The sequence below is a fragment of the Alligator mississippiensis genome, chromosome 7 (genome assembly GCF_030867095.1).
Source record: "Alligator mississippiensis isolate rAllMis1 chromosome 7, rAllMis1, whole genome shotgun sequence".
Classification (NCBI taxonomy): domain Eukaryota; kingdom Metazoa; phylum Chordata; order Crocodylia; family Alligatoridae; genus Alligator; species Alligator mississippiensis.
Genome location: NC_081830.1, coordinates 67,557,652 through 67,573,805, shown reverse-complemented (window position 1 = coordinate 67,573,805; position 16,154 = coordinate 67,557,652). Strand labels below are relative to the sequence as shown.

Here is a 16,154-nt window from a genome sequence, read left to right as displayed (position 1 = left end):
AGCAGGATACAAAGTGTCCAAAAAGGATTAGATATCTATATAGAGTCATAATGAAAAGACAAGCAAAAGCTTTGGAAATTATATAAACCGTTCTGTCTTCAGGGCATAACCCAAACCTTAACTATGGAGAGACAAGGAAGAGGGTTTTCTTGACAGGATGTTATCCAGAAACTGATTACTGCAAGTTTTTGTTTAGGTGGTTTTTCAAGCAATCCTTTCTGATATTGGCCATGTCAGTAATGGGTCTACATGGAGTACTGATCCGATCCATCATGGCAGTTCCTCTGAACATGTTAGATTAGGCTTGTTCCTCAGAAAAGGAGTCATGCATTGGTATATGCTTAACATTGCTCCCTGTAAACAGCTTTGTTTTTCTGGACAAAAGTCCATTGTCATCTTTGAAAAGTCAGTAGCTCTCCAGTAAAATCTAACATGGTACCTGTTTAAAACTCTCCTAATAATGTTGATCACAAGCCAAGAAATGACAAATCTGCAATGCTGCCACATAACAAGGAATCAAAAGTAAATGACAACTAGAGAAGACCAGGCAACAAAGAACTGACTTAGTGGAGCAAAATCCCAGTGACAAATCATGGGCTTCTTGATAAAACTAGAGAGGGCTACCCAAGAGTGAAATGTGATCATTTAGAAGCAAGACAAAGAAAAATGATACTGGAGTCTGTGCTGCTTCTTGGGGTTCCAGAAACAGAATGCTGGAATTTCTCATTCCTTAGATTTTTATGAATTCCAGTAAAATATTTATATCACATTTTTAAAATGCTTTTTGTTAAATCCAATTCTAAGTTACCTTTTTTCTTCACCCAGATATCTATCTGCTTCCTGAACTACAAAGTCAAACAAGAACTTTTCTAAACATAAAAATCTGTCCTTACTATGGAACATTACTGCTCAGCAAGGAAGGAAGGTTCCCTCAACATCCAATTCCACTAACACCCCTAAGTTGTGGCAGAGGTAACCTTTCATTGTGTCTGTTGTATCCGAGTTAATAATTGGGTTTCCTATGTACTACAGTAATACAAATAAGAATGAAATGTGCATAAACAAGCATGATCACTGACATCTAAAGTTTCATAGATTTCATAGACATTAGGGCTGGAAGGGACCTCGGAAGATCATCGAGTACAGCCCCCTGCCCAAAGGTCAGGAAGTCAGCTGGGTTCATAGGATCCCAAAGTTAATCATGTACAAAGGAATTTTCAGAGCTGAACCCTTGATTTTTCTAATAAAATGCAAATTTCAGAACATGAGAAATAGAATCAAAACACAGACCTTTAGGCACTTTGTTTATGCCCATGAAAAGGAAGTAATGGGATAGTTGCAAAACACTAACGGTAACAAGCATATCAATGAAGCAAAAATAGATGCTTTTGTTTTGGGTTATGGTTTCTGGTTTTCAGTCTCTTCACAGAAGAGGTTCTGCATTCCCCACTTTCTTGCCAGAACTCGCATTCAGGCACACGTGTCAGCATGAGAATTCAGCCTGAGGCATGACAAAAGGCAGCTTTGTAAGAATGGAAGCCACCTCGTCCTCCTGCTGTTATGCAACATAGAATGATAAAAATAGGGGTTGGAAGGGACCTCAGGAGCTCATCAGTCCAACCCCCTGCTCAAAGCAGGACCCATCCCCAACTAGGTCACCCTAGCCAGGGCTTTGGCAAGGTGGGCCTTAAAAATCTCCAAGGATAGAGATCCCACAACCTCTCTAGGTAACCTGTTCCAGTGCTTCACCACACTCTTAGTGAGAAAGTTATTCCTAATATCTAACCTAAACTTCCCTTGCTGCAACTTGAGACCATTGCTCCTTGTCCTGTCACCTGCCACCACTGAGAACAGTCTAGCTCTATCCTTTTTCAACCCCGCCTTTCAGGCAGTTAAATACTGCTATCAAATCCCCTCCATCTTCTCTTCTCCAAACTAAATGAGCCCAGTTCCCTCAGCCTCTCCTCAGAAGTCGTGTGCCCCAGCCCCCAAAACCATTTTCATTGCTTTCTGCTGGACTCTTTCCAACTTGTCCACATCCTTTCTCTTGTGGGGGGGAGGGCAAAACGACACAGTATTCCAGATGTGGCCTCACCAGTGTAGAATAGAGGGAGATAATTACTTCCCTCAATCTGCTGGCAATGCTCCTACTAATGCAATCCAGTATGCTGTTTGCCTTCTTGGCAACAAGGGCACTCTGCTGATTCATATCCATCTTATTGTCCACTGTAACCCCTGGGTCCTTTTCTACAGAGCTGCTGCTTAGCCAGTCAGTTCCTGGGACGTAATAGTATTTGGGATTCTACCATCTTAAATGAAGGACTTTTCACTTGTCCTTATTGAACCTCATGAGATTTCTTTTGGCCCAATCATATGATTTGTCTAGGTCACTGAATATACTCCATCTTTCTCCCTTAAGGCTCAGGGTTGTATCTTTACCCTCTCTGAATTCCCCCTCTCTGAATTCCATCTGCTAGAAATAACAGGCAGAAGCTGCCCTGCTGGAATCCCTTCTGACTATCTACCTCAATTACATCACTTCTCTCTCTCTCTCTCTATATATATATATTCCCTTCCTAAGGGAATACTAGGCTTATCGCCAGGTCAAGTCAGAAAAATGCATCCAACTGACCTAAATGAGCCTAACTTGGTCCATTTTGAAGAAGACACAGGAGTTGGCAGACTGCAATCCTACAAGTGCATTTCTCTGCTTTTAAAAAAGTATTCACAGATGTACAGATGAAAATACTCCAGCACACTGTCAATGCACATTGTATGCTGGATGAAAGAGCCTGTGCATTTTTCTTGTGTTCATCTGTACTTACGTACTGAAATAGTCTGTAAGGTGCACATTTATCTGACATTTACAGTATCTGCAGCCATTTTGCTGCTGTTGTCTTTTACCACTGATTTAATCCAACCGTTTGTTTTCTCACTCCTAGTCTTCATGCTAAATTTTCCCATGTTTAGCTCATTTTTGTTTGGAGGCATATTAGAAAATGAAACTTCCTGAACTACTGTTTTATAGTAGAGCCACAGCACAAATTCTAAGTATGAATTAAACAAAATAATTGTACAACAGTCATCACAGGGAAAATGACAGCCTTATGCCATGAGCAAGCAGAAAGGTAGGCATGGCCAGCACAGCTGAATGCAGTGATGGGCTGTTCACCCGTTTATCTTGCTACACCCCCCCCCCCCCAATCTAGATGCACACACCCCCACCCTACCCTCAGTGTAGAATCAAGCATTTGCCAGCATTAAATCATTATGCTTACCCATACCCTAAGAAACACAAGACTAAATGAAAACATGATTGGTCACATTTTATCAAACACACACAATCAGTATTTATTGAATCAAGAGGTGGGAGAGGGGGACATTTATTTCTCTGTTATATTTTAAAAGCAGTATGAAAGCACATGGCACTTGAAAACAAGCTCAAAGCACTACACAGCATTAACAAAGATTAAGTTACTCTGGAGAAATAAGTCCAAATCTGCCTCCAGTAAACAGACTTAGAGCACCATTCATAGGGCTCCAAGAAATTGCAGACAGCAACTTCTGTTGTCTCTGTTCTATAAGCAGTGCAGTCGCCTTAAGTCCAAAATGAGAGAACTGCAGGCAGCTCATGCAAAGTTCCTGAGTTGCCTATTGCTTGGTGCAAGTTCATGAGCAGCCACAAAATTCAGCATGAAATGACAATACTCACAAAAATTTCACAAGTGTTGGCAACTCCAAGCCACTCTTATTTTCATAGGAAAACCAAGATCTTGCTGCATTACAAGAGGAAATAAACAGAAGGAAAACTTTTTAAAAGTCTGTATTCTGCCAATGCAACGTCTAACATCTAGAAAATCTAGACAGTGATACAGTGCAACAAATACAGTTAAAAGTAAATGTTATCATCTACTGCATTTTATATAAAGGACAAGGAATTCCATCCCTAGCAGTCTGCATAAAATGCTGTAAATGCAAGGCAGAGAAAATGAAAGAAAAATACAATTAAAGCCTTTTTGGTGCGTTCTTTTATCTTTGCTTCTTGTTCTTTCTGAACACAAAAAAACTGTCTAAGAAAATTATGAACTAGATAAACTAAAATGTATGTGATTTTTAAATCTAACAATTTTTTTTACACTTTTCTAAATATACCCATTTTTAAATGAGCCTGAATACCAAAACTGCAAAATTTAGGATTCTAACTTATGAAGTATGTAGATTTGAATTGTAGTCCTATAGTGTACAGAATTGAAAAATCACATTCCAATAAGTCCTTAAGTAGGCACTGAATTGTACTAAATATTTTTAAATTTACTTTCCAGTTTTTGAGCCTTTAGAATTCACATTGGCAAGTCTCTCCTTGCAACCACAAAATCAAAATACTTGTTTTAAAATTAAGAAATCCATGATTCTTGCATAATGAGAACTCCAAGAGCTGGTGTTTTAAGAAAATCAAATATCAGGAGATTCATAATAAAACTTGCAGGAGTTTGGAACAGTGCACCTGAAAGAAAAGGAGAAGTTGTATGTGTCACAAAGCAATGGTGTTGCTAACTGTAAAAATTCAGGCTAAAAACACCTGTCCATAAAGTCTATAAATAAATTTAAGCCCTCCATAAAAACAATCAAGCTCTGGCTGCTTTGTGAAGCTCCCTCTCAGACAGAAACTAGATAGCTGGATCTTGATTGAAGCATACACAGAGCAGAACAGTGTCACCTGGGGCTGAAGCAGGAGTGCAGCACACAGCAGCAAACTTCTCAGTGCTTTGTAGACCCCCTCCCCCTCTCGCTGTGCTGCTACTGCTTCCCATCCTGTAATACTTCTGGGTTGCAAGTAGACTTCTTTGGAGGTCCATGCTGGGATGCGGGGAACTGGGTCAGCAGGGATAAGGCTGGGATGGCCAGCATGGTGTAGGGTCAGTAGGGTACCACTGTGGTGGGGGTAGCAGGGTGTAAGGCCATTGTTGCAGTCACACAGGGCAGCCAACCCATGACATTTCTTTTTTTTACTGACAGTAAAAACACAAATCCGTAAAAATACTTTGTCTGTCAGTAAGCTTGCATGTTTCAGCAATAAATAAATAAATAAATAAATCTTGGATTGGCAACCATGCCTAAAAAGAAGTCAGAAGTAGGTTTAGATAATCTAGGATAAACCACGAACAACGCCTAATACACCCCTGCAGTCAGAAATCTGTGGGTGCCTATATACCTGCAGTGAGGCTGCTCTGATGCACTGTAATTACAGCGTTTTAGAGCAGACTTGATTAACTGAGTCTCCTGGAGTGCAGTAATTTCCATGCTCCAGCAAACTCCAGTGTCATGCGTATCAGTGTCCCCGCACTGAAAAAAGGCGGCAGAGGCATTTTAACTAAAGCTCATTGAGCGAGCTTAATTGAAGTGCCCTCACAGCCATTTTTCAGTGCAGAGACACTGATGCAAATGACATTCTGGGCTAATTAAAGAATGCACACCCCAGCCCAACTCCTAGAGCAAGTGTATAAATTCCCTGGATGACCAGATAGCTGTATAAAACCCTTATCAAATCTATGGCCCCTTTCCCTATATCTCCCCATGTCTTAAATGTTGCTTTCTATCACTCTTGATAACTCTGAACTCTTGTATCAGATTATCTGGTCGTGACCAACATCCTGGTTTGTAAAATGAGGTTTGAAGTTCTGATTGTTCATGTTGATTGTGGAATTTTGGCAAGTGTTTATATTTCATGAATAAGGTGTTATAAGATTGTTTTAAAAAGCAGGTTCTGCATTATGGTAAAAGTTCTTGGAAATCACAGTTTAAAATAAGGCAGACTGCAGATCAGATTCTCTTTACAGACATATGCTCCATAGTCTTCAAATTATTCCCTGACCCTGACATTTGTAATTTCATTGCTTTCAATTAAATTGACAGTTTAATGGAGAGGAAACTTGGACCAGCAATTAAAACTTAGTTAACAATTCTGTTAATTATGCGCAAGTCAGAATAGATTGCATGTCAACCCCCTTTGGAATAACTTAATGCTTAATTATAAGCACCCACGGTGTGCTAGGTGCTGTACAAGATTTTTTTCACCAAGAAAAAACAAACAAACAAAAAAAGTCAATCAATTACTGAACCACACAAGTAACATACTTTTTGCTGAGGTAGAAAGTGGCTTTCCAGGAAAAAAAAGGGGGGAAGGGTAGGATTAATAAAATCATATTGCCAGAACAGCGGTTTTCAGAGCACTGTGCTTTACTAAGAGTTCAGGTACACCACCTCCTTACTAGATCTGCCCTTTCCTAATTCACTCTTGAAACTGTCTTTCAGAGATGATAGTGTTTACTTGCAGCATCTGACATCCACTGATCTTTGTCACTGCAGCTTCAGGCTAAAAAGCCGATGAAAATAAAGGTAAAACCATAACATCAGAGAGAGTAATGAAGCTTATTCAGTGTGGCTTGGTGGCAGGTTATATTTGAAACAAGTTAGGGCACAGGATTAGGATAAAACTGAGAAATACCCTATGAGAGTGAAGTGAATAAAACCACCATTTGACTAAGCCATATAGCAAGAGAAGTGCATCAATAGGCAAGAGCAGGTGAAGTTGGACATGCTCTTCAATCCAATTCCTTGAAGCTCTTTATGAAGTGTGTCCTATTTCTAAACACCCAGAGAAAGAATGAAAATTATATTGTCAAAGTAATTGGCAAGAAGAAAATTATTTTACAGCTAAGATAAGACTATCCAATACAAAGGTCTTTAAAAAGGACTTCTCAAAGATCTTTACAATTAAATCTCATACCTCCCAGGATTACAGCATGGGGAAAGGAAGGATATTCATTAAGAACTGCAACTTCCCACTCTACAATGCTGCTGGGCTGGAATCCCCTGTAGAATAGCTATGACTTAGGACAAGCAATGATCAGTCATAAGATGAAAGAGTAATACAGCCCCAACTGGCTTTTGTTATTTTGCAGCCACTGCTGTCCCTTTACCTTTCCTAGCTTGATTTGTTACTAGCACTTTGCTCCTGTGTGTTTTTACAGAAATGTCTTTCCTATATTCAGTAATGGGGTTAGCAATATCTTACCCTACTGGAATTCCACTTGGATCCCAATGCTTGCAAAGCTGCTCTCTGCCTCATTTCTGACTATTACTGGAGGTACCAGTAGATGCTGAGATGGTAACTGAACCAACCAGAGAGGCTTTAAACACTGTGCCTTTTATGAACGGCACTTGAATAATACACAAGTAGCTTGTCTAGAAAATATCCTGATTATAAACACTTCTCTAATGAGATTAAAAAATGAAAATTACAAGAACTTAAATTAAAAAAGAAGCCATGATCAGCTGTACTTGTTTTTTTATTCCTGAATAATCTATTTCCAAATTGACATGAGTTGAGTTTATTAGTCCATTTGTTGGGGTGTGGACATTACTTTTTCCATTTCCTGGCAAGAGGAATGTTGGCAAGTAGCTAATATAATCAAAAGTAATTTCTGTTGAAATAGTTCCAATCCTAATGTTTCTGGTATTATGCCCAGGATGGCAAAAGAAATATCAGGCTCAGTTACCTTCAATGCTGCAGAAATTGATGCAAGAACATCTGCCAAACAGTTCTGATTCAGGGCACGACCAAAGGAGATATGTTAGCATGACCTCGTAGTTTTAGGCTTATCAAAAATAAGCAAGAAGCACTGAGTATAGTGCAGCTAGAATGCATCAATGCAGGTAAAGATACAATAAAACGTGTGTGGAAAAAAATTAGCCCAAAATCTTCACCACTTTGTTCATACATCAACTTCTATTTTCAGTGTGTTAACATGTTCTTATTTTCCTTATGCAGATGATTAATCCAGTATGTTTGTATAATCTTTTCAAACATTCCTCATTAAAACTTTGCATGTATCAATAGCACTTCCTCAAAAGTGCATTATTGAGGAGCAGATCAAACACTGGTATCCTAGTACTTGGTTATGAGCATTACTTGCATATTTTGTTTGAAAATCTCATGTTGTCAGGTCCCATTTAGTTCTGAAGATTATTTTTTAAATTGAACTTCAGTATATATATAGTAGAATGTATCCCTCAAGAGAAATAGAATTTTAAAGGGACAGGATTAATATATTTAGATAGGCCATCCATCCAAAGGATAAGGTATATTACAAATTATCATCAAAATATATAATGGCTTGTTAGTATTGATGTCAGCAGGATGGAACTGATAAGAATAGTTGGTTTACCTATTCCTGTGGCAACCATCAAACCTAAATTCAGCGACTGTTTCACAGTATAGCAACACTAGGCAACAGTTTAATACAGGAGGCAAAGAATATTTTATCCTGAAACTTCGGAGCATAGGGACATGCAACAGAATCAGCTAAATATCACCATCATGCCCCTTAACTCTTCAAAGTGGGTCACTGTATCTTTTATTGCTACAAGGCATCAAGGCATCTTACTTTTCATTCAGTGACAAACTCCTCTACCAGCAGAGTGCCTTCAGTCATCCAACTAGTTCAGCCCTGACTGACGGTACTTCTACAGTCACTCTGACATCTCTTTCTGCAGGGCCTGAATATTTCCAGGATGCTCTATCTACAGGTATTGAGCACCCCAAATACTGGTTGGATTAAAGGACAAACTGGAGTCCATAATGCTATGCCTGTACCACATCCTGCTTATGGACAAGGTTAAAATACTTCATATAATTTTCTACAGTCTGAGGCCAACGTGAACATGAGACCTGTGGGGAGACGAGGGGACAGAATCACTGGCGTTTTTTGACTTGGTGGAATTTTTTTTTAGGTTGAGGGAAATTAAATCTCTGCCACCATAACTAGGTAGTCAGGGACTGAGGTTAATTAAGTGGTTTATACTGTGTTCTTCAGAACTAGGAAACAAATATATCAAATGCCTGAAATACAATGTTTCAGCAATACCAAAACATGAACTGTTGATCAAGCAAATTCATTAAAGCTCAGGATCAGTAATCATTTATGGAGTAACTAACAACATTTAAGTGCACTGACAAAGTAAACCAGCTGTGGATACTGACTTCAGTTTAAAATCTCAGAATAAAGAACAGGTCATTAGACCAGAGGTTTACCAACTATACTAAATGGAATACTAGTAGTCACTGCATAAATAAAGGTTACTGCAGCCTTTTTTGTTTCCTGGAAGCATGTTCTACCAAGCAAGTCTGTAACAAGCCTTGCCTTCGTACTGAGGTTCTTCCTGAGTGGCAAGACAAAATACCCAGCCTTTTGCTCTGGAATCTCCATGAGAGTGGACAAGTCTAGAGAAGGGAAAGCGAGTGCGCCGTTTTTTCTTCTCTCCAAGACCCTGGGGACATTTCCCTTTAAAAACTGCTAGATTTCTTCGTCTTTGCACTAGCAATTTCTCCTCTTATTGAAAGAATACAACACAGACAGGCATGGAAGGAAGGTCCCTTTCTTCTCTAAATAACTGTAGCAATCACATTTTCCAATCCTTCCACAGATCTGAAAAACACACCTTTTTTTGGCTTGTATTGATTCTCTATTTAAGTGTGTACCTAAAATTAAGATAGGAAGCCATGAATGGAAAGACTAAGGCTTAGTTTTACTTCCCTTCCCTGCTCAAGAAAGAAGAGGCTCTTACCTGATTAGGTGGGAAGGGAAAAGACATCTCTATGTTAGTTCATGTGAGAGAGAACAAGAGTATCTCTAGACTCTCCTTGGTAATCGTCAACTCCTTGGTAATTGGAGTCCATTATCTCCAGCTAGCCCAACTGTGGTTAATTTAAGGTGTCTCAAGTGCAACAGCATGGGTTCTTCTGTTACTGCAAACTGTGCAGCAAAAGCTTGATTTAGTTTGGGGTTCCTGCTCAAACATGATAGAAGAGTGAAAATAAGATCATCTAGCAATAACCTCAAGAGCAGAAGTGAGAAGTAGAGCAGGCCCTCACCTTTCTTTGTGACCTGAAATTAATTTAGTAAATACCAGTTATGTACTTCACTTTCCCTTGCTCAGTCGCTATTTAATGATACTGTTCTAGTTTTCCAGTGGCAAGAAGATTTTGGGAAGTGAAAGTTCAATAAATTTTACTTATGGGATTGAGCTTTAGATTGATGTGATTGTGAATCATATAGATCATTTAAATTGTGTTAGAACATTCTTTATTGCTTTCCTATAACTTTCAAAAAGTAGTAGTTCAAATCTGTCATACAGCTAACCTTTAATAAGGACAAGTGCACAAAGCAGTGCTTGGAAACTTTTTTTTAATGACTTTGGACTTGAGTAGTTTAACCTTTTCAGGTGTTTCAAATTCTGCAGAGGATTGGTTAGTATTCACTACATCCACACACATCTTAGTTTCCAGATTACTAGCCATGGTTCTTGGACACAACAGTCACAGCCTCATTCAACCCCCCTGTAAAACTTTCCCAAATCCTCCATCTCTCCTTTTTGATCTCCAAACTTCTTCAAGTTGCTAACTTAGTGATCCTTGTATCTGCTGCTCTCAACATTTGCAGAAGTTATTTTGAAATGCATTCCCTCCAGATAGGAGTATTTGATGCAGTATCTGGATACCATATATGTTACATTTTATAGAAAGAAAAATCACAAATTACTTTTTCTTATAGAATGTTACACTTAGATAAAAGTGTGCGTCTGTTATCATCTTACCCATTTATCCTACAGCATATTTCCTATGCTTTCTCTAATCTAGTTTCTTTGTTTTAAGGTTACAGTCAGTACTCTATAGACCCTATTTCACATGTTTATCCCAGGGTGATAATGAGACTACAGCTAAAAAAAATTCCCAGCATTCAAATTAAATATCATCATATTTATTTATATCACCCTAAATAATTTCTGTCCATTCCTTGAATTTACATTCTTCAGGTTTTGGGAACAGGTATGTTTCCTACTCTTTGGTGTTAAACAAACTATACACATTTAGCTGTTATAATCTTATCAAACCAGCTCCTTTAGACCAGGGGTGGCCAAACTGTGGCACAAGTGCTACAAGTGGCACAGACAGCCTCTCTGTGTAGCATGTGACAGATCAGAAAGGGGACAAGAAGTACATTGGCAGATAGGGCAAGAAGGAGAAAGCAGAGAAGTAAATTGGGTAGGGAGCATACAGCAAAAAACAGAATTGGAGCAGCAGATTGGCCATGGAAAATGGATTGTAGTGGTATTCAGGGAGGGCTAATTTGTGGCACACCTGACCAAAAGGTTGGCCCCCTCTGCTTTAATCTATCATTGCTCTTCTCAAAGCTCCCTCCAATGGACGTGTATCTTTCTGAAGTTGTCATCTGGAACTGAATGGATTTCCCCCTGTGGTCTTACAGCAATCATCTATAGCAATGGTGCTTAACCTTTTTCCCTGGGGTCAGATGGCTGGTCCGTGGGCCAGATCTGGCTGGTAGTCCCAATCCAACACTTAGGGCAAATGCAGTGAGCACTATCCAGCCACAGGGAAGAGTGCAGGGGGCAGCCAGGCCCGTCAGGGGAAGATGACTTGACCCAGCCCTGCAGGAGGGGGACAGGGGTGTGGCTCCATTCCATGGAAGGAAGGGGGTATGGCCAAACGCCAACCTGGCTCTGTGGGAGAAAAGGGGGCATGTTCCAATCCTGAAGGAGGAGGAAGAGAAGGGAAGGGGAGGTCCATCCCCAATCCAGGGTCTCATGGTGAATGGGCATGACCCAGCCTCAACCAAACCCTATGGGGAGGGGAAAGGGGTGTGACCCAGCCCCAATACAGCTGCAGAGGGAGAAGGTGTGGCCTGACCCACATGGGGGAATGATGTGCAGCCTGGCCATGTATAGCTTGGGGCTTGGGTATCTGGCAAGAGGGAGGGTGGCTGTATTAATGGCCACTACTCCCCTGCTACCAATTTTCCTGACCCATAGGGAGCCCCATGGCCCAGATGTGATAGCTCTGTCCATTTGGCCTGGGGGCCAGAGGTTGAACACCCCTGATCTAGAGAGTTTATCCCCTGTTTGTGTGATGCAGCACAAAACTGCAGTTACTGCCTACCCAGCCATAATGCCAGCAAGCAACTAATTTATTTCCTCCTATAATAATCTAGGTCTCTCACAGTAGTGCTTCATTCCAATTTCCTTCCTACAAAAGTTATTTAGATTCTTGCCCTCACCAGATCAGCCTACTGTTTTATGCTGGTCCATGTTTCTATCCCTAACCATGTTTCCAGGGTCCATTTTATTCTCTCTGTCCTTACTGATGCTCAGACACCTCTAAATTCCTTTTACTTCCTCTTGCTGATAAATTATATTTAAGAACATAATGTCACTACCATAATCTATCGAATGCCTTTCCTTCCCACAACACTTTTTGCTAAGTCTTCCAGCTTAAGAACCTGATTCTGTAAAATACAAGTGTTTCCATATGCCACTGAAGTCAATGGAATGGAAGTCATTTCACACATCTCAGAGCTAGGGTCTAAATGTCTTAAGTGTATTTGGATGTTGTTGAATGCATTGATTCAATGATTGCCTGGGATAGTTAACATTAAATGGCATGCTTTTAATATAAGCTTTGTGCAGAATAAGTTTGTTACGAGTCTGGGAGGGGAGGTGGGGACCATGAAATGACAGCAGTTGCATTTCAGGAATCTAATACAATTTGACTAATGCCAGATTACTCAAACCATATTTACTTTTCCACACATATTGCATAGGACAGTATTCGTAATCAAATTACTATATACTTTAATGTTCATTTACTTGTAGTGTATACATTAGAATTCTATTAAAACTGGGGTTGAAAATGTCAGAAAAAATTATGCAAGAAATCTTGTAAAACTGTATCTTGATATAAGAATCAAAAATTTAGTAAGAAACATTACAATGGGTTTGGGTCATTACCGCCACATAGCAAATTATATGAACTGTTTTCTATTAGTATTGCAAATATTGTCAGATTCTTAACACTGCAGAATTCACTCCTAATAGTTCACATATACTGAAGCCAATAGAAACACCCCTAATGACACAACTGAGAGCAAAAGCAGATTCAGTGTGTAAGATGTAGCAGATGTGCTGCAGATCAACAGTATATTGGTTCCCCAACAGCCACAGGCCTGTATTAGCTTCTGGAGGCCAAGATAAATTGATCAGACCCTCCAAGTTATTTCCTGCCCAGATACATGTAGAAGACATAGGATAAAGTAATTCATATAAAATTATGAATCATCAGCCAGAGTATCCATTTTCTATTGTGAAACATTAGTTTTCTGCACAGCAGTTTATTATTCATATTTTGAAATAAGATGAACTCAGCTACAGGAAGACTACAGGCACTAAAAGTTAATTAATGCATATTTCTTAGAATTAAGGAAAATTGCTGTAATTGTAGAGCGTCCTTAATTTGATCTTATTTTTGGACTTCTAGGCTAAAGAAACTTTTAACATAGAAAAATGTATGACTCAAGCCTATTACCACTGGGCATGTAAAATAGTTCCATTGACTTAATTTAGATTAGTTTGAGTGCGTACACTTCTGGAGTAACTTTGCAGGATTGAGACTTAAAGTGTGTAACACCCCCCCACCCCAGGATTTGAAAAACAAGGCCAAGCCTCAGTCCTATACTTGTATGCATTTAGGTTTTTTTAAGAAAGTCCCATTAATACTTTACCTTCAGCAAGAAAAGCATCTTAACTTCAAGCAAGCTATGAAAGGAGTCAAAAAGAGTCAAAGTATGTTCAGCTCTACGTAAATTAGTCAGCTCTAATATCTTCGAATTCTAATATAGATCTTTTCTTGTGAAATTTAGCATGTTGGTTTATAGTTGTATTTATAAATTGTCCTAACTAATGCAGAAGCTCAGATTAATGTTTGTCATGCAATATTTGCTTTCTCCAATTTACCCATGCTAAGCCCCATATCCTCTATACCATGGCAGATATGTCAATATTAATATCAATATGTGAAGCTTGATCTTTCTCCCACTGAATTAAAAGGGCCCAAAGTGAAAAAACAGTCAAGTAAGAACTGAATATGCCTGCATAGTTTATGTACCATTTTAACCTGTCTAGTGAGAATCCTCAAATGAAATATCATTTACAGTTAGGGTTAATGCCAATTTATTCTCAAATGGTTATCTATACCTAACATAGTCAGTAATACTTTGTTGTATATATTAGCTTATATTGCCTAGACACTTTATTTCAAAATACCTTCAAAATACCTCATTTGAGATGAGTAGTTTTTTAAATTATTTTTTTTAGGATTTAGACAAATATATTACCTGGTCTATTTTAAGATGAGAACTGAGAAGGAAAAAAAGCCCTGTGGGCTATTTCTAAAAGTATATCAAAATAATGTGCAGTGGAAAAGTTATAGTTTATAACAGTTGTTTGCAAGCTTTGAGTATGCCTCTCCTTTCTGAATGTATTTTTAAACAGGGAAGAAAATAAAATTAGTTCTGATAATAGCAACCTTGAACTTGAAAGCTAAGAACCTTAGAACTAAAAGCACTAGAACTACTGAACTATTCCCTTGAGAATGCCAAAAAATCATTATGGAGTTAATCACTACATTATTTATTTATTTATTTGTTTATTTTTACTAAAGCCATAATCACAGATTCATACTGAAAGTATATTCTGTTAGGCTCCAATGAAATCTATTAGAGATAGCTATTTTTATTGTATTTATATATATATATATATATATATATATATATATATATATATATATACACACACACACACACACACACATATGATATATATACACACACATATATATACACATCTCATATACATATATGATTTTTTACATGTTGGCAAGCAGCTGAAGTCCTGGCCACATAAGATTTACATTGATCTACTTATTATTCAAGGTCTACTATTTAAAATAGCTAAAATGCTTGCTGAATACTGAAGCTTAAAAGCCCCTGTAGGGTTACTATGAACCATAACCACATTTTTTCCACAGTAATTGCAGAGTAAAAATAAGAAGGCAGTTTAAAAACCTAGAGAGACATTCTGAAACAGCAGAAGGACGACTCTTCTGGTAGAAGCTTGTGAATCTTTAGGAATTATTTTTCAAACCCTGTTGTCAATCTTTATTACAGTAAGACAATTATCTCATTCCTGTGCCCACAAATGGTAACATGAAAAATATAGTTTTAAATTTCAGTTTACCTAATAAACTTACTAATGCTTCTACATATTATACATTGCATCTGTTAATCTGCATTTGTACAAGCCTGCATATCTAAAGACAAAGTGCTACTTGAATTAAGATTCCCTTTAGGAAATTTGCCTATATATCTTTGACTGACAACTAAAACAAACAGTACTGGGGTCCTAGAAGGCAGGCCCCTGACATCTTCACATTCAATTAGTTAAAAAAAAAAAAAAATCCCAAAAAACCAACCTAGACAATCCCAAAATCCACACAGCCTCACCAAAATAAATAAAGTGGTTTCTTTAGAAAATGAAATACGTTACCAGACGCATTGTGAAGTTTCTGAATCACCTGCAGGGAAATCAGACCAAATCTGATGCTGATACAGTATTCCTTAGTGTTACAGAGCCCGATCTGACTCTTACAGAATATCAGGCGAGAGTGAGGCTGAAAACCTTTGAGTTGAGCTCACTCTATAAGCATCAGAAAACCTCAAAGAAAAAAGGAGCAGCCCACAGACAGCTAGCTGAGAAACTTCTGGCACCTCTCCAGCTCAGGAATGAATTCACTATAATTTGGAGGTGTGCAGGGATGGAAATAAGGGAAACTTGGATTCGAAGATGGATTTGATCCTGCCTCACTTGCTCTGCAAAAAAATGTGTGTAGGTTACAGCTTGGCTCATTCTAAAATGCTCATTCAGGAACAAAACTGAATCAGAAAATAACTAGCATGTGTACACCCCCTACACATACACTCTCTCTCTCTCCGACCATCTTCCCAAAATACACACACAACTCCACATGCACCAGCACTTGGTCAGCTCCCCCTTCCACTCATAACCAGCTCTGACCAGCTCCCCAAGATACTAGTGTAAACTTCAAATGGATCATTCCATCAGCTATTTGCTGTGAATTTTATTAATCCCAGCACAGAGGTACAAGAGAAAATCTAATTCCTTTTATGTATCAAAGTGGATTCATGGCTTTTTATAATGCACTTCGGACATATAAACAGATTTAT

At 38.6% G+C, this 16,154-nt stretch overlaps 1 protein-coding gene across 1 annotated transcript in view; it reads right to left on the bottom strand.

The window, feature by feature from the left end:
* SCHIP1 (schwannomin interacting protein 1) overlaps nt 1-15,548 on the bottom strand; it is a 551,143-nt gene extending 535,595 nt beyond the window's left edge. Inside the window, exon 1 of the mRNA XM_059731077.1 lies at nt 15,457-15,548. Coding sequence (XP_059587060.1) covers nt 15,457-15,465 — 9 coding nt within the window. The 5' untranslated portion in view covers nt 15,466-15,548. The remainder of the gene's footprint in view (nt 1-15,456) is intronic.
* Nucleotides 15,549-16,154: the final 606 nt, after the last annotated feature.